The 22,214-nt window shown below is 37.6% G+C and overlaps 1 protein-coding gene across 15 annotated transcripts in view; it reads right to left on the bottom strand.

The window, feature by feature from the left end:
* Window positions 1-640: 640 nt before the first annotated feature.
* CLIP1 (CAP-Gly domain containing linker protein 1) overlaps window positions 641-22,214 on the bottom strand; it is a 109,742-nt gene continuing 88,168 nt past the window's right edge. For 8 of the 15 annotated variants that reach the window (XM_073223810.1, XM_037014419.2, XM_073223806.1 and 5 more), the window contains 8 exons: window positions 21,187-21,293; window positions 16,441-16,561; window positions 11,434-11,486; window positions 5,519-5,636; window positions 5,287-5,437; window positions 4,641-4,690; window positions 2,645-2,769; window positions 641-2,322 (listed from right to left, as the gene is read on the bottom strand). In XM_073223810.1, the coding sequence (XP_073079911.1) occupies window positions 2,097-2,322; window positions 2,645-2,769; window positions 4,641-4,690; window positions 5,287-5,437; window positions 5,519-5,636; window positions 11,434-11,486; window positions 16,441-16,561; window positions 21,187-21,293 (951 nt within the window). In that variant the 3' untranslated portion in view covers window positions 641-2,096. Of the gene's footprint in view, window positions 2,323-2,644; window positions 2,770-4,640; window positions 4,691-5,286; window positions 5,438-5,518; window positions 5,637-11,433; window positions 11,487-16,440; window positions 16,562-19,726; window positions 19,811-21,186; window positions 21,294-22,214 lie in introns of all 15 variants that reach the window. The other 7 variants (XM_073223804.1, XM_037014415.2, XM_073223805.1 and 4 more) reach the window with 1 other exon arrangement.

Here is a 22,214-nt window from a genome sequence, read left to right as displayed (position 1 = left end):
TTACTTGTATAGAGACCCAGTGTTTGAAGACATTGCTGTATTGCTGTAGTTGCTCTGTAAATATTACAGACTTGTTTAGTATTTTTTTTATTGATATATAATTGACATGTACATAGTATTAGTTTTAGGTGTACAACTTAATGATTTGTATATACACATATAATGCAAAATGATCACAATAAGTTTTGTTCATAATTTGAGTCTTTTAATTCCTTATAGTCAGTACTGAAGACAATGACTACTGCCAGGGTATTACTGAGGTAAAAATTTAACTACTAACTCTGTTTTGGAAATATCTACTTGGGGGGGGGGAGTTTGTGCTGATAAAACAAATGTTTAGTTCAGTAATCATTTGGTAATATCACAGCAACTTACACAGCATTTCTTTCCAAAACTTCATGGATTAATAGATAGTTGGTACTACATGGTGCCACTTATAGTTTGGTCAGATAATATGGTGTGATATAGTAAGGCGTAGTAGCCTTGGGTATTTATTTTATGCTAAATGGGTCATAGAACACTCTGAGGTATAGAATATACCAATTTCTTAAAAGCCGTTTATCAACGAGACTGAAATACAAGTTGCTATGTGGATCTACAGAGCTTGCTCATTTGAAGAAAAACCACCATTAGAAAGAAACCTGAGGATAACATCAGTTTACTACCACTGGCGAAAAACAATAACCATTTATTAAAGTAGATACCAAACATCTGTTTGCTCAAGTTTTAATACTGCTTTGCATATTGTTTGTGAAACAATTCCTATTATAATAGGTTTATAACCAAAAATTTCAATTACAGATATATTTTTCACTTGCCAAACACACAGTTGATAATCTTGAGGGGAAAATACATCAAAGGCATATATACAGTTATAGAAGTTCTTATTCACATGTAGCTTGGAAGATATTTACTACTTTTTATACATTCTAGAAGACATTCAAATGAAGATAGAGATTCGAGCTGATTGATAAACTTTCGGTGGTTGAGGTCCTTCATTTTATTTTTGTGATAAGAAAATCCAAAACTATTAATGTTGGATTTCTTATCATACATTCATCTAAAAACACAGTAAAAAAAAACTTGTAAAGGTTGCAGATTGGTTAACTTAGGTGTTTTATACTGGCTGATTAATTAATTGACTGCTGGGGATATCTGTTGGAGAAAGAAAAAGATTTTTTGGAGAAAATTTTCCCCTATATTATATCTGATAAAGAAATGAAATGAAAACAAAAAGAAAAAACAGTTGCAAAGCCACATGATACTACTTCTGGCCTACTTCTGCTAGGTGCTGATGAACATTTTAAGGTAAAAAATCTGAAAAGAAAGACACACTGTGTATGTTTTTTCCCAAAATAGAGATTTCTTAAAAATATATACATATAATATATAGAAGCTGAAATTATGCAAAACCAATAAACAAAACACCACAGTAGAGTAAGTGGGTGCAGCATATAGATTATAAAATGTCCCCACAGCAGTTTGTGGGCTTCCCTATCCCTTTACCTGTTTCATGATTTTATAATCACACCCAAGTATCATCAAGCCTGAAATAAAGGCACTACTGACATCAGGTAGTGCAAAGAGCTCAGATATTTCTTTAAGAATAAAATACTTTAAATGAGTAGATGAAAATGTAAAATGGCACATTTTTCAACTCATTCCAGTGTCAAAGCTTAACCAAAAACATCTAAATATACAAATGCAGCTTGGAAATATTTTAGTGCAAATATTATGAAAAGTAACAGCATAATTTAAAGTTACTTAAATAAGGTATTTTAAGGGTAAAGATGTTCTAGGAGGTTTCCCTAGGGACAGTAAATGTAATGGCATCTGGTGCAATGTCTTATTAAAACTTTTAAAAATCAAGAAGACAAAGTTAGAGGTGAAAACTCACCTACTCAGTGTTTATTATTCTAACTTGTAAGGGGAGACTGAAAGGACAAATTGTTGAAGATCAAGGTATTTTCTTGGATTTGTTGACGGGGGCTCAAAAATAAGGTGAGTTCTCCTGAAGTTCACACACACAATGCTGGTGCTCAGCTGCCCAAATGCTAGTGCGTCTGAGAAGGCCTAGCTCTCAAGTTGAAGCTTAATCAGAAGGTCTCATCGTCATTGCAGTTGGTGGCCCAGTGCCCAAACATCTCACAGATTTCACAGTATGGGCGTTCCTCACTCCGACTGCCATGGTGTGTGGAATGTGGGGGGTCATCAGACATCTGTGCCTGGGTAGGACAATCCTCTGTGTCGTGGAGATCAAAGCAATCACATATGTCACAGAAGAGGCGAGGTTTCTTCTTGGACTGCTTTTCCTGGTCATCACTACAAAGGTCAACACGTATAATCAGAAACTCATCTCTATCAGAGGAAATTCAAGAGACAATATCACTTGTAAAGAATATAAAATAAGAACTAACTATGGCCAAGTCTGGGAGCCTCATGTGTAAGTACTACAATCCACATTTAAAATTCTCATGTCAGACCATTTATAGTACACTGTCTTGTCATATTTATTGAAATTGACTTATGGCCAAATAACCACAAAGCAACTATGTTTCTCCAATGCACTGGAGAACTTAACTTTAAAAACACACTTATTTAGACAGAACTAAGGTTCCAATCAGTACTGCTTAGTATGAAATACCTGTCATAATTGTTTAGGTCATCACCATTCCCATTAAAGGCTGCTTCTGACATCATCTCCACTTTCATCTTGAGGTCTTCATTCTTCCTCTGAAGGTCCACTATTACTGAATTTAGGAAATCAATCTGATTTGTTCAGGAAAAAAAAAAAGAAACATATTTAAGATATCTAAAACAGGTGCACTGGTATATCAAGAAATGGAATCTCATGCTATGGCTGCAGAGTGTGCTGGATGTCACAGGGGCCAATAGTGGCCATAACTGAACCCATGTTTTATACAGACAAACGTACATACACAAAATTTTACAAAAAGTATAACCAGTTCCATTAAACTGTAAAACCAACCCAGGACTTTTACATTCTGTAGGTAAAATGTCCATGGAGATTCTCAGACCGCCATTTAACATTTAATTGGTCATGGTGGGATGGCAAGTAAATGTGTCTTCAGAGAACAAGGGAGGAGATTTCAAGAGATGGTTTAAGTTCCCTTTCAACTGAGGAGCCACTTTGGCCACATGTAGGAAGAGCAGCTTTGCCAAGACACACCTGGTAACAAGATCACCATCCAGGGGAAAGCCTCTTGGCCTAACATTTCCTTTCACATCAAGGGCACTTTAATGTAAAAACAAACTGTTTCTTTCCCTTCATCAAATAAAAGGGTTTTATTTCTCTAAATACCCATGGAAAAAATTCCACTTTACAATATTACAAAGTATCTGTGTGCATACAGATAATATACATACATATATAATGCACTTTTTAAAGGAATAATTTGGCCTTTCTCTCCTGCTAGGGCAAGTTATGAAGCAAAGCTAGCAATCACTAGCTTTGTGATTCTCTGAAGAATATCCTTTCAACACTGAAGGGAGACCCACTAAATCTGCATCTCAAACTGCATTTTCTAAGACTATATCCTGTCAGAAGCTCCATTTCAGGAAGAAGAAAAGCTACAAAATGGATTTTAGTGGGAAACCACACATACACGCACACACACGCATGTGCTCACAAATTAGGAAACATAACACAAACCATTTGCTGATTGGAAGAAAAGTGTTGGCAGCGGCAGATGAAACAAATGGAAGCAGAAAGGGAAGGGGGAGAGAAAACATGGTTAATTAAGTTCATGCTAATCGGACGTATGAACTAAACAGACGGTGCTATCCAGGGCGAGTTGGTATGTTTGTTGAATTTTTCCATGCCTTTCAAAGAGACATCAGATGAAAAACAAATCACAAACTGAGTTTTTCTTTTTCTTTTTAATGAAAGATGGCTTTTGTACCTTTGAATTTTGAGCAGGATAAATGCATTAAAAACATATCATTAAAATTGAACATAGATATTTTTTGCTTATGTACATTTCCAAATATAGAATAGTTTGCTTCCATATAATCCCATTTTAAAAAATGAGGCTGCTTTGATAATTTTGGCTCTAGGAAACAGTTTTTAAGAACTCTGTCTTTTTAAGGTAAAGATGAGCAAGGAATCTTTTCACACAGCAATTCTATTTCTAGGAATTTATCCTAAATAAATACTATTATTATATGCAAAATGACAGATGTCCAAGATAATTCATTACAGTGTTGCTTGTAATACAATTGAAGATCAGACACATCCCAAATGTCAGGTCAGCTGACAGGGAACTGATGAGATCATGGTACATCATATATTGGAATACAATGCAGCTATTAAAAAGGTAAGTGCAGACCAGCTTATGTAAAAAAGGAGAGGAGAAAGACTATTAGTCTTGGCTTATGTATTCATTTTTTAAAATCTTTGAAAAGATAAAACACACTAATAACAGACATTGCCTGTTTGGAGGGCTGGGAACTGAGCAGAAGAGAGGTGGGGTTTGGAAGGAAACTTTTCTTTAAATGTTTTTTTAATATTGTTTAAAGTTTAAACTATATATATAGTCTAATTATATATACATCCTATTTAAAAGATTAAATGATTTTTAAAAATAGCAAGTAAGCAAAGCAAAAGGGAAGGATTTTACCTGACTCTCCTGGGCTCTTTCATCTTCTTCTGCCTGAGTATCAGTATTACCTTATGTTAAAAAAAAAAAAAAAGAAAGTGGTGAGGGGTTTTTACAAATTGCAATCTCTTTTTCTTGTTATTGCAATTAAAGGGCCAGTGTCAGAAACCCATTTTCATGTGGAATTCCCAGATGCGCCTCTGAACACGTGCATGAGTGCTTGTCCCCTCTGGGTCCCTGGGGATCTGCAAACACATGGGCCCTCCCCTTGGTGTTCTCTAGGCTGGCCAGCTGCACGGGGAGGTGCCTGTTGCATCCACTTGAACTTAAAGCAACAGGCTGTTGTCCTTTCACATGGGCTGCCTCTGTTCTCCTGCCTGCAGTGCACTCGCAGAACCCACAGCTGCTAAGGTTGGCAGCCACCACCTGCAGCCAGCACTGCAGACCACGGGGAGGCCCAGGAGTGGGGATGCCAGAGAGGTCCCCGTGTGTGGGACCTGGGTCCTGTCTAGCCCTCATCTGAGCAGATGGAGGGAGAGCCAAGGACAAGGGTCAAGTCAAGGACAGTGCAGCAGTGCCTTCCCTTCCAAGAGCATCACTACTAGACCCGGCTCCTCTGCAGGATGCAGCTGGATGGGAAGGAAGCGCCACGCAGTCACCATTTTACCTGAGGAGCTGCTGAGCTGCCTCTTGTTTTCTTTGAGTTGAAGCTCCAGGTTCTTTACCTTGAGCTCAAGCTTCACCTTATCAGACTCTAGAGACTGAACAACAGAATGCAAGGACTTGGCAGAGGCGTTCTCTCCCCTGAGCACTGTGACCTGAAACACAGCGATTTAGCTGAGGCTTGGAGTTTGGACAAAAAGAGGCAGCAAGAAGGTTCACCTTAGATGGTACTCTACCTCATTTCTCAGTTTTTCCAGTTCTGCATCCTTTTCTGTGAGTAAGGCACTAGTAATACTGATGGATTTCTGCAAGGAAGCTTTTTCTTCATCTGTGTCTTTTATTAATTTGGATTCTCTAAAAGACCAAAGAGTTAAAAATTCCAGAAATCAGCCAAGAGAGTGGTCAGTGCACACCTGTCCTAGAACAAACACGCAACTTAGTTAATCTAAAGAAAAAACGCATAACACTGAAGTTTTATAGGGGTTAAGGCTATTATGCTTGCAAAATTTTACTTGAAATTTTACTCACTGTGAGGGGAGAACAAGTCTACCTATGCAGAGACATGCCAGAATCTGCATGTCATTGTGTCCATTTGAATTTAAAGAAACAAGTTAATAACTTTGGAAGGCGTAGAATTAAATATAACAAGATGGTTGCACCCCCAAAGAATTCTTTTAAAAATCTAACCACCCCCTCCCCAGATGAATTCTGTTAATTCTTGAATAAGTTATTACCAAGCAATAACAATTAAAATACACACATGCAAAGCGATTATAATATGGATGTCATGCAGAGCAGTTTTATGCTGGGAGTATCGATTGGTTCTCACTAATTTCAGCAACTTTTAGCAAGTTCCAAGAATGTGTTTTTGATATCTTATGGGCCAAAATGGTAACAAAGATTATTACTGCTATTCAAACTGAAGAATTATTACTTTTTATCCTTAGAATCTGAAGAGGAGATTAAATTGCTCATAGAAATTAAAGGTGATACATAAAGGTGAGCACAGAAATGTTTAAATGGATTTTCAGGTGTAGAATTAAAGCATGGGGGGCCTGGAGGGAGAATGTCAGGGCACTCATGTTCTCAGCCTGACTCAGCAGTAGGTTATCAGCAGAGGAAGGGGGACACTGACCTTGGAGTCAGGGACTGGAAAAAGACTAGGAAGGTAACAGCAGGGAAGGAGGGCAAGAGGCGATCCATATGACCCAAAGGGCAGGCTACTAGGTACCCACTTGTGTGTGTTTATGTTTTTGTTGTAAAAATTACATGCTTTCAAAAATGCCAAGATCACGAAAGACAAGGAGAGACTGAGGAAATGTCACAGACTGGGGGAGACTAATCAGACATGAGATTTAAGGCAACATGGCTTCCTAGGCTAGATCCTGGAAGAGAAAAAAGCCGCTGAGAACACAGGGGACATCCGGATGACGGCCAGAGTCCAGCTGAGAGTACTGTACCCAGGTTACTTTCCTGGTTGAGATAAATGTGCCAGGGAGTGTAAGCTGCTCACATCAGGGGAGTGGGGTGAAGGGGATGTGGAAACTCTCTGTACTACCCTTACAACTTCTGTAAATCTAAAATTTTTAAATAAAAAGGTTTTAATAATTACATGCAGTGTGAAACGAGGAAAAAGACCTTGTATCACAAAAATATTTTGGGGAAAACAAAACTGGAGAAAAGCATTCTAGCAGGACCTCGGGCTGCACACCTGCAGCACTGTACTAATGTACACAGTCACCAGAGAGGGCTCCTAACTTAAACAGCAAGCCAAACTACTCCCCTTCTATTAGAAGGAACTGCGAGGACGCAGGGCAGGTGATGGTTCAGTCTATTTTAGAACCGACTGAAGAATTGGAAACTGAGGCCCAGGTTAGAAACGGCAAAATGTATGTCTGGTTAGTGAGACCCAAGATATCCGGCACACGAATTACAAAATTCTCGTGATTTATGGTAAATTGAAATTCTATACAAAGGTGAAAATATAAGTGTTGTATTTATCTCATTGTGTGGCTTACACTTACACTCCAGAATGACTAGTAAAAAAAAGAATCTGAGACTTACAGAAATTTCTGAATTCAACCCAAGCATTATATGTACACTGGAAGGGGGTGGGCATTGGTGCTGTTATATTACTTAGTGAGTGACACCTTTGTAGGAAATAGGAACTTGTTTAAATTAAAACAAAACAAAGATTTTAATCAAGGAATGTACAGGCACTTCTTCCACCTGGAAAGCAAATATGTGAGGTTATCCAAAGACTCAGTAAATCCTGGGCTCTGTGAAGTTTCTATTAAGCTTATTTGGTAGTAGTTTATTCTATTGTAAAAGCTACTTCAAGAGCTTCACTTGTTTTAAATCTAACTCAAATTTGAAAATTGTAATTTTAAATATTTTTACTCAAAAATACCAAGATTTGGGCATTACCGAACAGATCCAGATTCTTCTATAATCAAGACCTCCCAGGTTGTGGGTGTCAGGGAGGGAGGAGGACTCCCTTAGCTGGCAGAAGAAAAAATGCACAGGCATCTTTGCTTATTACATACACACAACCTCTCAGTGAAGCTGCTTTCTAGGAAGAAAATTTCTTGTACAAGTTATCAAGAGATGCGTGGTTAAGAAAGGGATCTGACTTGTGATTTATATACCAAATGACAGGACAAATAGACTTTGACAACTCATCTTTATAACAGATCTTCACTACTGGCTTCTTAGGCTATTTCTAAACCCTAATCCCATTGTACAAACCAAGATGGGGCTGAATTAAATCATTTATGCCAACATTACTGACATGTGAGTCACAAACCACACTGACAGGAGGGCCCGTGCTATATTTAAGCCATGCTGGCTAAAATGACTTGGTGTTACTAAAAATACTAAGAAGGGAAGATAAACATAAAATGAAAGAAGGGCTATCAGAGCCAGAAATCTTTCTCCCAAGGTAACATATTACCCAGATTCTTTCCTTACTACTTACATAAGAAATAAATTCTAGTAATGAAGCAAATACCTTAAAGTATTGCTGGGCAAGCTTTAAAAATTCAAGATAACAAGAACCAAATATTAGAAACATGAAGAGAAATGCAAATACGGTAAGGAGAGCAAAATTTGCAATGGTGTCTTTGCTGTATATAGGTATAAAAAAGCTGTGTGTGTGTGTGTGTGTGTGTGTGTGTGTGTGTGTGTGTGTGTGTGTGTGTGTGTGTGTGTGTGTGTGTGTGTGTGTATTGCTGAGAATATTTTACAAAACAAAAGCAAGACACAGAGGGACAAAGGCAGCCAAAAAATATATACAACAATTTGGTTTACTAAAAATATATGAAATTTATTTATTATAACGTGGATAGACTTTCTTTAGTCTTACCATTAAAGACACACAGATATAGCAAAGGAAGCAAGAGTCGGAAAGGGAAAAGAGAGGGGTGAAATGAGCGTTGATAAGCTGCACAAGCTCTGAGACAGTCAGACAGTTAGCAACCCACAGTGAGGTTAATGAGCGGAAATAGCACCTGACCTCTTCAGAATTTGTAGAGGTATGGTTAGTGGTCTCCATTCCTGATCATTTATCTTGCATTAACACTAAACACAAGTAATTCTGAGTCCTAAAAGTACACATCTGAGATTTTGACTCTGGAGTCCCTTCTTTGACATCAAAAAGCCTAGAGAAGCTAAGCAAGTTCCCAAATCTGCTGTAGGCTTTAGGGACAGAGGAACACTCTTATCCCCTTCTGACAATTAAAGCCATTCAAGGTTGGCTCTGCTTTATCTATTAGACATCTTGGAACCTGTTTTGAAAGAGGTTTGCTTAACTTGGAGATTGGTTTCCAAAGAAAGGACTGTATTTTTAAGCAAAGAGAAAAGGCTTTACTACATATTGCTTAGAATTAGATGGCTAGATACCAAAAAAAACCATAGCAAATACAGAAGGAAGCTACTAATTTTTTCATGATAAGTAGTTCCATCCTACAGTCAGGAGAAAGCTCTGCACAGCAACTATACAGTATCATGACTATGTATGTTCATTTACTGCTTCTAAATTAGACCATCAATTAAGATCTCAGCTCTTGCATGAACTACATTTCAAATATCTTTATGACTTAAGGACTTGTCAGACATTTAAATTAAAAGCATATCAACTTCTTTATAATATCTATGCTAAATTCACTTAACCGTTAATACTCATAGACCTACATATAAATCCTTTACCAAAATGACTTTTAGAAGGCATTAAAGGCCCAAATTAATTAGCTAAAATACATTTGCATTCAGATTTTTAGAATAGACATAACTTTCCATGAGGATTAATTTGACAAAAAAACCCCACAGTTCCAATTATGAGAAACTACATTTTTAAATTATTCACTATCAGAAAAAATTATCATCTTTATCTGCATTTACTGACAGAAAGAATAATTTTCAAGAGACATTCTCTTAAACATATCCAGGACTCAAAAATGGGAGCAAAGATGGTGAAGGGATGATTTGACAGGTACCCAAATGCACTCCATCTTTTTCAGCTGTAGTCTAATCATATTTTGAAAGGCACATAATCAGTTAAGTGGTAAGGACTAACAAAGCATAGCATTTTTCTTAAAAAAAAAAATTTAAACAGTAAGTAAGTAAAGGTACAGTGAGAAAAGAACCAGCATAAAACTCTAGGACCTGGGCTCATACCTGCACCTGAGATCTCGGCCAAGCTGAATACATTATGGGCTTTAGTTTTATCACTTTTAAATGCACACCCCACCATATATTTCACTGGGTTGTTTTAAGTTTAGATAAATATGTGAATTATGAGGTGTTAAATAAATGCAAGGGATGTTGTACTTACACCAGCCCATTTTTGTATGTTCCCTTGCCAGAAGCCGCAGGAACAATCCCTTTCACAGATCTTTGGTAACTGTACACGAGGCCATTTTTAAAGGGAGCAAGTCCTATTTATGTAAAATTAAACATCCCGAGGCTCACATGGGCAAAGCTGTGCCTGCACACAGGAGCTAGGTGAAGGCTTGCAGACCAGTCACCATACCTCATGGTCATTTGAAGAATACCAGGAGTGGGGCAGTGATGAAACATACATGTTTTTTGGTATAAAATTTTAAAGAATCTAAGTACTTATTACTTTTAAAAAGGAGGAGGAAAGATGTCTAGACTGAGGTCTACTGTCTTTTAGACTGTAGTTTTTGGAACCCCAAATATCTTTGTAGGCTAAATAAAGCCTCTAATTCCTAAGCAGTTGCCATGCTGGCAGAAGGGAGGGGACACTGCAAGGGTAGAACACATGTCAGTAGTTAGGGATGCTTCCTCTGCCCTGACAAGAATAAAATACTCTGCAGAGCATGGAGGAATTCCTGGTTATGCTAGTCTTAAAGGTTTATTTTTGGTTTTACTTTTGTTTTTAGTAAGAAAAAAAGCATGCCACTGTTGTAATGCACACCTATCCTGTGCCCTGAAGGAAAGCACTACACAGGTTGTGGTTCTCAGCAACAGCACACACTAAACTTGCTTGGCATGCAGTAAAAAGCACAGAATTCCTGTAAACACAAACTGCACATTTTAAAAGAGCAGAGACTGTCAGGATGTACGAGCAACAGGCTTCTAAATGATTATTTCTGTGGGCCTGTTTATCCTTACTCAAAAGGACTGTGAGGCTTCATTTGAGTTATCATTTGATTATCATGAAGAATAACAACAGCTCTTTTTTTAGGAAATAGAAGCATTTAAAATCATGTTACCCATTATTGTTGAAAAATTAAAAATTTCATATAATGAAATCAGTATTATTTCTATGTAGATCAATTACTGCATGTAAAATTGCAGTATTTTCAGTTACTGAAGCTAGGAAGTAATAGCAGTATGACCCAATCTGAGTTTAGAATACTTCTGCATAAATGCAACTGAACATAGCTTAAATAATAAACTATTCTTTGTTTTAGAAATACTGAAACTTTTACAAATGAATTTTCATAAATTACCAATTATGAGTACCAGATTATCACAATGCATTTTTCTGAAGATAAGAAGTTCATGTTTTATGTAAGTCACGTCACGTTCTAACATTTTCCTTATTACACACACACACACACACACACACACACACACACACACACACACACACACACACACACCAATAAACAAAAAGAAAGCCTACCTCTTTTTCATTTCTAACAATTGATTATTGAGCACAGATCTCTCCTCTTCCAGCTGGAAAAAAAAACAGATACAAAAAAAGTTCAGTCCATACTGAGCCCAGAGAGATCTGTTTCTCACTCCACACATCATATTGCCAGGCTCCAGGACAGCGAAAGCAATTGTTTTCCTTCCGGTGATGAAAAAAGAGCAAGTGGTCACATTATCACAGGATGTCCAGTTATTCATACATAAATCACTCAAGACCTGAGTGACCTGCCTACCTCAGGACATGCTGCACCTTAAATAGCCAACAAATGACTTGTTCATTTGTTCAATGAGTAAGTGAAACCATCCCTGTTAATATTCTGGTTCTTTTACTGAAGCCACAGAGGTCAAGTGTCACTACCTCACGGAGGGCTAGGAACAGGTCATTCACTCCCTATGGGTCCCATTTTACACATGCTATATTCCAGGCATTTGTTTCTCACTTATAAAACAAGGAGGCTACAGAAGAATATCCAGTGCTCCTTTAGTTCTAAAACTCTATTATTTCAACATCCATTCATGATAAAAACTCTCAACAAAATGGGTATAGAGAGCAAGTACTTCAACATAATAAGGACCATATATGATAAACTCACAGCCAACATCATACTTAACAGCGAAAAGCTGAAAGCTTTTCCTTTAATATTGGGAACAAGACAAGGATGCCCACTCTCCCCACTTTTATTCAACATAGTACTGGAGGTCCTAGCCACAGCAATCAGGCAACACAAAGAAATAAAAGTCATCCAGATCCACAAGGAACAAGTTAAATTGTCACTGCTTGCAGATGACATGATATTGTATATAAACCCTATAGAAACCACTCCAAAACTACTAGAACTAATATCTGAATTCAGCAAAGCTGCAGGATACAAAATTAATACACAGAAATCTGTTGCATTCCTATATACTAATAATGAACTAGCAGAAAGAGAAATCAGGAAAATGATTCCATTCACAATTGCATCAAAAAGAATAAGTAACTAGGAATAAACCTAACCAATGAAGTGAAAGACCTATACCCTGAAAACTATGAGACATTCTTGAGAGAAATTAGACACCAATAAATGGAAATATATTCCATGCTCATGGGTAGGATGAATTAATATTGTCAAAATGGCCATCCTGCCTAAAGCAATCTACAGATGCAATCCCTATCAAAATACTGAAAGCACTCTTCAACGAACTGGAACAAATAGTTCTAAAATTCATATGGAACCACAAAAGACCCCAAATAGTCAAAACAACCCTGAGAAAGAAGAATAAAGCTGGGGGGATTATGCTCCCCAACTTCAAGCTCTAGGTCAAAGCCACAGTAATCAAGACAATTTGGTACTGGCACAAGAACAGACCTAATGATCAATGGAATAGAATAGAGAGTCCAGATATAAACCCATACATATATGGCCAATTAATATATGGTAAAGGAGCCATGGACATACAATGGAGAAATGACAGGCTCTTCAACAATTAGTGTTGGCAAAACTGGACAGCTACATGTGAGAGAATGAGACTGGATTGCTGCCTAACTCCATGCACAAAAGTAAATTCGAAATGGATCAAAGACCTGCAAGTAAGTCATGAAACTATAAAACTCTTAGAAGAAAACATAGGCAAAAATCTCTTGAATATAAACATGAGCAACTTTTTTATGAATATATCAACTTGGGCAAGGAAAACAAAAGCAAAAATGAACAAATGTGACTACATAAAACTAAAAAGTTTCTGTACAGCAAAGGACACCATAAGTAGAACAAAAAGGCATCCTACAGTATGGGAGAATATATTCATAAATGACATATCAGATAAGGGGTTAACACCCAAAATATATAAAGAACTCACATGCCTCAACACCCAAAAAGCAAATAACCCAATTAAAAAATGGGCAGATGATCTGAACAGACACTTCTCCAAAATAGAAATTCAGATGGCCAACAGGCACATGAAAAGATGCTCCACATCACTAATCATCAGGGAAATGCAAATTAAAACCACAATGAGATATTACCTCACACCAGTTAGGATGGCCAGTATTGAAAAGACTAAGAACAACAAATGTTGGCGAGGATACAGAGAAAGGGGAACCCTCCTACACTGCTGGTGGGAATGTAAGCTAGTTCAACCATTGTGGAAAGCAATATGGAGGTTCCTCAAAAAACTCAAAATAGATAAATCATTTGACCCTGGAATCCCACTCCTTGGAATTTACCCAAAGAATACAACTTCTCAGATTCAAAAAGACATATGCACCCCTATGTTAATCGCGGCACTTTTCACAATAGCCAAGATATGGAAGCAACCTAAGTGTCCATCAGTAGATGAATGGATAAAGAAGATGTGGTACATATACACAATGGAATACTATTCAGCCATAAGAAAGAAACAAATCCTACCAGTTGCAGTAACGTGGATGGAGCTGGAGGACATTATGCTCAGTGAAATAGGCCAGGCGGAGAAAGACAAATGCCAAATGATTTCCCTCATTTGTGGAGTATAACAATGAAGCAAAACTGAAGGAACAAAATGGCAGCAGACTCAGAGACTCCAAGAATGAACTCGTGGTTACCAAAGGGGAGGGGTGTGGGAGGGCAGGTGGGGAGGGAGGAAGAAGGGGATTGAGGTGTATTATGTTTAGTACACATAGTGTGGGGGATCACGGGGAGAACAGTGTAGCACAGAGAAGGCACATAGTGGATCTGCTGCATCTTACTACACTGATGGACAGTGACTGCATTGGGGTATGGGTGGGGCCTTGATAATACGGATAAATGTAGTAACCACATTGTTTTTTCATGTGAAACCTTCATAAGAGTGTATATCAATCATACCTTAATAAAAAATTTTAAAAAAACAAAACAACAAAAAAAACGTGGCCCTGTAGTATATTTCTGAACACAGCTGATCAATAGTTTGACTTGACTATAGAAAGTAACAAAGTGAAAATTTATATTTTACAGAAGTGAGCAGTACTATAGATTCTTGGGAGATTATACAGGAAGAGTAGGAGAGCCAATGAATTAATTAGTCTTCTTTAAAGTTGCTTCTAAGTTATTTTAAATGAGTGATTCTCTCCACTCTTGAAATGTGTATAAATATACTCCCTTGAAATCAATATCATTGCTAATCTCTATCATTGAAGCCAATCATGTTTTAGTTCACACTCATTTGTTTCTCTTTTCTGAGTAAAACATGAACTACAAAGGGTGTAACCACCCATTCTTAAAGGGAAGTCAGTTCCTAGCTGTTCCTTGCAGACGCTGTTTCCTAACACCCTTCAAAGTCACTGATTGTCACAACTTTAGTCACAAAACCTTTTCAAACAGAAGGTAATTCAAATCCCAACCTGCAGAAGAAAAAGAGCTGCTGGGATGGCAAGGAGCCTGAGGGCCTCTGCCAGAGGAGCCAGTGCTCCTCCAACTCTTTCCAGGTCTCAGTGACAGAAATGAGAAATGTAGTCAACAGGTCAGTTAAGGTCACAACATAAGACAGAGGATGACCTCTACATGTTCCTCCCATTTGTGGGATCCCCTTCTCTCTGCCAGAGATGCTCAATGAAATGAGATAAAACGAGTTAAAAAGACTCGGGCTCTGCTGAGATCCTTCTCTTGCAGGTTCTTTCAGACATGTTGATGTGAGAGCTACTCAATGTTTCAGACACTCTAGTTTGTGCCAGGAAAAAAAAGAACCTCATCTAGTCAAAGGGCTTCTAGTTTTCATGAGCTCCAACTGCTCACATACTAACCAAAGGAGACTGCAGTGATCTTATTTAAGTCAATTCACTGTCTTTTCTTGACCCAAACTGGAAGATGACAAATACTTCTTGACACTATTAGCTGAATGAGGTTGAGCAAATTACTATCTTCTTTATGCTTGATTCCTCTCCTCTTTTACAAAAGGGGATAAATGGTACTGCCATCTCCTTGAGTTACTATAAAGATTAAGTGAGATGGTAGCTATCATCTACTTGTGTTTGTCACATAGAAAGAGCCCATACGTGTGAGCTACTGTCACTGATAGCATCATCATCATACTGGAGTCTGGAAAGATGTGGCAATCATTTCATGAAGAAATTGTGGAAAGCTATAATGAAGACTTTAAATCCTGAACTCAACTCTCACAAACTGCACCAGTGATGGGTACTCAATACAATTATCCCAAACTACCCCATCCCAAGTGAGAATTACTGTTCACAAAGTATACTGGGGGGAAATTTTTTTCTCTTTAAGTGCAAACCTAGAATGAATGACTACACAATATGATTCCCCTTAAAAAGTCACTCTGGGGGCTTCTGTTCTGAAGTCAGACGTGACTAGCAATCTAGCATTTTGATTCAACTGTTAACGAACAAAAAGCAGAATAAGCATTTTGAGCTCAAGTTTTGTTTCAGTGTTTAAAAACTTGTCAGAAACCTTTGTGATTTAAACACAGGAACAAATGTGTTGTGGTTAGCTTACAGGTCATTCCAAGTGTAATATACCTTCTATCTGTCAATGCACATGAATGCACATACATACATAGTTCCATTAGGAAATGTTTAAATGTCTTTTTAATTTAAAGAAAAGCAAGGTTCTATTTATGAATGGCTGCCAACCCCCATAACAAATCTATATTCTGGGAATATGTTTTTTTAAAACCAATTCTGATGAAAGAAAAAAAAAACCTTAAGAGAAAAATAATTTTGCAATCCAAGCAGTAGTATGGAGAAGACATTGTTCCTTTTCACATAAATGCTTTGCTACTAGATCATTGAATAAAGAGCCCAAAAAGTCCCCAGTATATGTGTAAGGACCCACCTGCCCACTCTCTCTCCCGAGTCCTAGAGCAGTGCACTTGGAAATAAGGAAACACGTACACAGTTAACTTGAAGCCCCCATTTTCAATGACCCAACCACCCTGAACATATCTCTGAATACCTCCACGTACCCTGCAATAGCTGCAGACAGCATTCAGAGCTAGGAACGCCCTCCCACCGCCCACTGACCTTTTGGTGACTTGTGATTCCGTCCCTGCTTCTCCCCAGCTCCTCAGCAAGTTTAACGTTCTCTTCTTGCAATGCTGAAAGCTGCTGGGACTTCTGAGCGGCTGCCTGCTTGAGGGTTTCTCTGCAAAGACAGTGAGTGAAGGGTTACCATAGAAACAAGACAGGCAGGGAAACTGTGGGAGACGACCAGCTTCACAGCAGTGAGGAAAATATATCTGGGTCACATGCCCGATAGGATCTATAATAACGGGAGGCAGCATTATCTACAAGCAGGAGGGGCTAAATGGCTCTCACCTCTCAGGAGGAGGATTGCCACCCACAACTATTATATTTTTTTAAACCTAATAAATACCATACCCACCCTCTCACCACCCACACTTACCCACTGCTAAACACTCACCATACAAAAAGCAATGCTACTATAAAATAAATATCAAATGAAATGGTCAGTATTCCTCTTGTCTTTAGGACTATTTCCATTAGAAAAATCATACTAAAACCCACTGCATTGGTAAAGCAATTTACTTTGCTGCCAAGGCACTCTACACAGATTGGTAATCTGTCTTTTGGGGGCAGAAAATAAAAATCTAATGGTCCAATTTGGCAGTATCTATAAGAGTCAAGTGCCGGCGTGAATCTGAGTATATTTTTAGAAAAACTCAATGTAAAATGCCCTCAGGAAATCTAGTTTTCTAATTACATAACAAGTGTTTTATTTTTATTGTATTCTTCCTACAAGGCTAATTTGTAATTAAAAGAAGCAAATAAAAATATAGCCTACTAACCTATATCACCAATATCAGCACATAAAATGTAAACAGTATAGTAATTCAACATCTTCCCAATATTAAAACTAATTCAAAAATACATTTCAAATTATTATTCTTTGGATATGGAAAAAAAAGTATTTTATTTGATTGCTGGATTTTAGCTTTATGCCATAGGTGGTTTTGATGCAAGTACGAATTTTAAGTCTGTGCTGGCTAAACTCCACTTAGTGAGCTGTCATCCATGGCTGAATTCTGAATCAAGTCATCTGGGTATGAATCCATCTGGCTGATGCATGAACACATCTATTTTTAACTGCAATTGTCTAATGGGTGGCAGTCCTTGGCATCTTCAATTTTCTTGATTTTTAATTCCCCATCCACCTATGATATGCATACTGGGATAACCTCATGAAGATCTAGGGGAATACAGCTACTCAAAAATTATCCTACATTAAATTAGGCATTTTATAGAGATGTTTACCTAGCAAGTAGAAATACTGAGAAAGAATTTTAGCCTCAGGTAATTAGTCATCCAAAAGCTGGGAGGCTTGATTTTAATTTTGGATCAAAATACACACATACACCAAATAGCTAAAGTTTATCTTCTGGCCAAAGTCCACCAGTTCTTGACAAATAAGATTTCACTTACAATGAAATTATCATAAACCCAACCTTTTATTATTAGGTGGTTCCCTCCTTCCTTGAGGGCTATTTGGTCTCAGCATTTGTGTGGCCCTTCAGTGATGAGTTTGTGATCCACCTTTTGCTCTTATAGATTTTCATTTTTGCAAATTTTTAAAAATCCTTAGTTTCTATTAAGAGTCCACAGTAAGGAAAATTAAAACAAGGAGTCTAAGAAATATCAAAATGTCCTCAAGCATTGATCTATAAAAACAACATTTGTTTAATTTTAAGTCTGTAAAATGTTTTCATGTAAATTTTTCTCATAATCCTCAGAGAGGGATTAGCCCAAGGAGGCTAATATTATTATTTATGTATTAATATGAGAAAATGGAAGCTCAGCGAAGTGGGAAGATTTGCCCAAATCATAAAGCCAGTAAGTTGCAGAAGCAGGAGAACTGGACAGACAACAGCTGTGATTCGGATATAGAAACAACTTTCAATTTTTCTTTAGAGCATGGAGGGCACATGGATTTTATAGAGGAAATAGGCTCTAACAGCCAAACTTCTGGAAATACTCTAAGGAATTATTCTGAAAATTATTACAAATATATTTCTAACAATTTTTTAAGCTACTTTTCTTTCTACATGACAAGATATCTTGAAATAGAAGACTGTTACAGGTTTAAAAACAAGAGGCAAAGTAAACATTGTTAGTATTGACTTGCAAACATTGTACTTATGAATCTGTTATAAATATATTAATTACCATGCTAAATATATTCTAGATTTATTACTGTGCCAGGTGAGTGATTAAAGACAACAATTAGTTGTTTATATCAGTTTCCCTAAGATTTAAAATTACACACCAGGGAAAAAACATTTATTTTTTCTCTCCATCTGAAAATAGGAAATGGCTAACCAAAATCAAGAGTTTTCCTGAAACAAGTCTAGTAAATACCACAAAGGACAGTTTCCAGTGCCAAGGACAATACTGTACAGTAGGTGGTTCCCACTGGAACTCAGTGTCTACACCGGTGTCCCTTTTCCTCCAGGCACTGAGGAGAGATGCCAGAGAGCTCTAGAGGACATAAAGAACCCCAGACACATGCTGAACCATAGAAAAATAAACAGTTGCCCATTCTCTAACTTGAACACTAGGAACAGTAAAGTGACTGCTTTTTTTTTTTTTTTTTTTTTTGTGGTGAAGTACTGTTTGCATGACAGTAATAACAGATGGTCCTTGAAATCTGACCAAGTCTTGAGCAGGGCACAGTGAGTTACTGGGAGCAGGAGCCCTTTCCCCTTGGCCCTCCCATATCCCTCTTCCAGCTTCAGATATATGCCACTGGTGTGTCTCCCATTGCCCCGGCCTCCTGTTAAGGATCCTGGCCACAGTGTGCCAAGTTACTGACAGAAGGGATGATTCCCTCAGGTCTAGTGGGCCAGAAAAAGGTAGACAATCAAAAGCACTCAGGCCCTGTCTGCCCTGTGGTCTGGTTCCTCCTTTACTGAACTACTCCCCTCATCTCGAGGAAGGGGCAGGCCAAGGTTAGCAGGACAGCAGCAGGAAACAGTCTTTTGCCCCTGATTCTTGAGTCCATTGGCATGAGGCTCAGCTTTCATTATTCAATGGAATCATTCAAATAATGAATAGAAAACAATTCGTTTCTTACTAGAGGTGGAACAACTCCACACTAACAGGGTGGAAACACAACAAAAAGATTAAAGACGCCGAGCACTTAGTACTAGGCCAACATAATGAACTGTATGATACTAGACCAATGTAGTGACCTTTATGAGGATTCCTGAGTAGAACTGCAGGAAAGAAGAATGTTATCTAATCCTAAGAGCTCTCTTTGCTAGGCCCACTCTGGCCCCGCCCCCTCCGTTACCTAGTAGAGCTCAGAGGTGGGATTTTGGCAGTGGGAGGTTGGTTAGGGAATCTTCTGCTGCTCAGATCCTCCCTCACCAGCTGTCTGTGTGACACAAATGAACTCAAGTCACTTAGTGCTCCTAAATGCTCCAGATTAGCATAACTACTTTTGTCACAGGGGAAAAAAAATCCTAAACTGTAACTGAACCCACCCTCTCAGAATTGGTAATGAATTCATTTTTCCCATCACAGTGACCATTATCTATTTGTGTCATTTGGCTCTGGAAGATATGTAACAGAAAAATGTACAGCTCTCCTGATGGCCATTTGTAAATTGATAAACCTGTGTATATAAACAGAATTGCTGGGAACTGTTCAAGTGTCACCTAGAGAAGCATCCTTAAAGCATGGACTAAGGAAGGGATTGACCATCAACATCATGAGCAGCTCAGGTGAGGTTATTTCTAGGAGGGTTTAAGAACTCTCAGAAGAATTAGATATATACTAGTTTAATCCAAACTTGGTCAACAAATAGTATTGAGGGTGGTGATTTACGAATAGCAGTTCGGCCTTGATGTTTTTGTTTTTGTTTGAAATTCAACTATTTGTTTGATCAGAGCTGGAAATAAATAATACAAATCCTTGGAGGGCAGGGACCACATACAATTAATCTTTGTATTCTTTCCAGCTTAAATGTACCTAGTGCCAAGGACACACACCAACATTCACCAGATTAACTGGCTAACTGGCTTTAAATTTTTAGTCCACATAGTTGATAACAGTGTAGTTTTCAAGATAAAAAAGCTAAATGAAATCTACACTGTCACTTCCATTTAAAATGCCAAACACCAACCTGCAATAATTATCATAACTGAAGTTGAAAGGCAAGGATTAAGTGGTGGTGTTGACAAAGCAAACATGGACCAGCCTGTTTGTCTGAAACCTAGGGAGCAGACTGACAGGTAAACCTCGACCAGAGTTGTCCAAAATTCTGCTCATTTAATTCCACACTAGGAGATTTCATTACTCGTAAAATCAAGATTACTGATAATCTTAAAAATGACAAGCTGCATTTTTTTTCCTATAAGAAAGGTTTTTGAGGGATTTAGTAATAAAGGGTCTAACATTTCCAAATGTTAAGATTAGCTATCATGTAAGCATACTTTTAAAAACTCTGACTCTACTTGTATTTTCATAAGGCTCTGCAGGGTCACAGTTGAATCCCAAATGTCCTAAAAGTCATCAACTAGCACACATTTCATTTTGATCCTTTGACACAGCTATAGTTCTGACTTAGCTAAGTTACAGCTAAGTGATTATAGGGATTACTTCTCAGGTACACAACAGCATTTGCGGGGCAGAAAGATGACTATCACTTTCTACTTTATGCACTTGTCAACTATTTTTTAAATAAGTACATTATTTACCCTTTTGCAATTTTAATTAAGTTCCAAAATTTCTCTCAGAGATAAAACTTACATTTCTTTCTGGAATTCTTCCATTTTTTGATTCTCTACAGTCAGAAGTTCTTTTGATTTATTCAGCTCTTCCACATTTCTCAAGTTGTTTTCTTTAAGTGTATCCAACTTAAAGACCAAAAGAAAAAAACTTGATGAAATTATTTCATTTTCTAAGATATGATTGGATAGACTAATTATTCATGAAAATGTACATTCAAAAGATGGGAGAAATTAGTCACTTGCAAAAATAAAGTCACATGGGTGAAGAGATTACAAATTACCGAGTCTATTATATAAATAGCAAACCTCCCCCTTCTCCTTAATCAGACAATTCTGGTATATTTGGCCAAAATGTCCAACTAAACTGCTACATAAATTAAGTTTTCTTTCACCTTGTATACATTTCTCAATATTTATCATTGAACTTGCTATTCAAGTATGATCAATCTTAAAAAACACAAGAAATAAATTGCAAGGCATGACACCAGCAAGAATTATCCTTTGTAATGAAACCAACCCTTTTCCTTCCCCATCGATTAGTAGTTTAGGATATAATATTTTTCAACATCAGTACCAAATATGTGTAGTTCTTATTATAAAAATTACTTAAATCAAAATATTTGTAGATGGGAAAAGATTTACATCTGAACTTCAATCTGAAAAGAAAAAAACCATGTAGTGAGATTCAAGACACTCACATACATCACCTAAGCATGGAGGACACAGCCAGCTTAGGGCATGGCCCCTGGTGGGAAAGCCAGACACGTTACTGAAGTGTCGGGGCTGAGATGAAGCACAGGTTCTGGCAGGTGGCTGGAGGCATCGATCACACCGCGTGTGCTCCTAGTACCATGTGGCTTTCTGGGACCTGTGTAGTTATCTCCTACAGCACTATTTTTGTCAAGTCACATGCCACCAGTCAGGAGTCCCAGACAATGTCTTGCTAGTTTTAACACCACTGTATTCCCTTTAATGCTCTCTAAAATTCCAGATTTACAGAACAAGAAAACAAAGTATTATAATGGGACCAAAAAATGATTCATGTAG

Source organism: Manis javanica, chromosome 15 (genome assembly GCF_040802235.1).
Source record: "Manis javanica isolate MJ-LG chromosome 15, MJ_LKY, whole genome shotgun sequence".
In the NCBI taxonomy this organism is placed as follows: Eukaryota; Metazoa; Chordata; class Mammalia; order Pholidota; family Manidae; genus Manis; species Manis javanica.
This window is presented reverse-complemented; position numbering and strand designations above follow the sequence as displayed.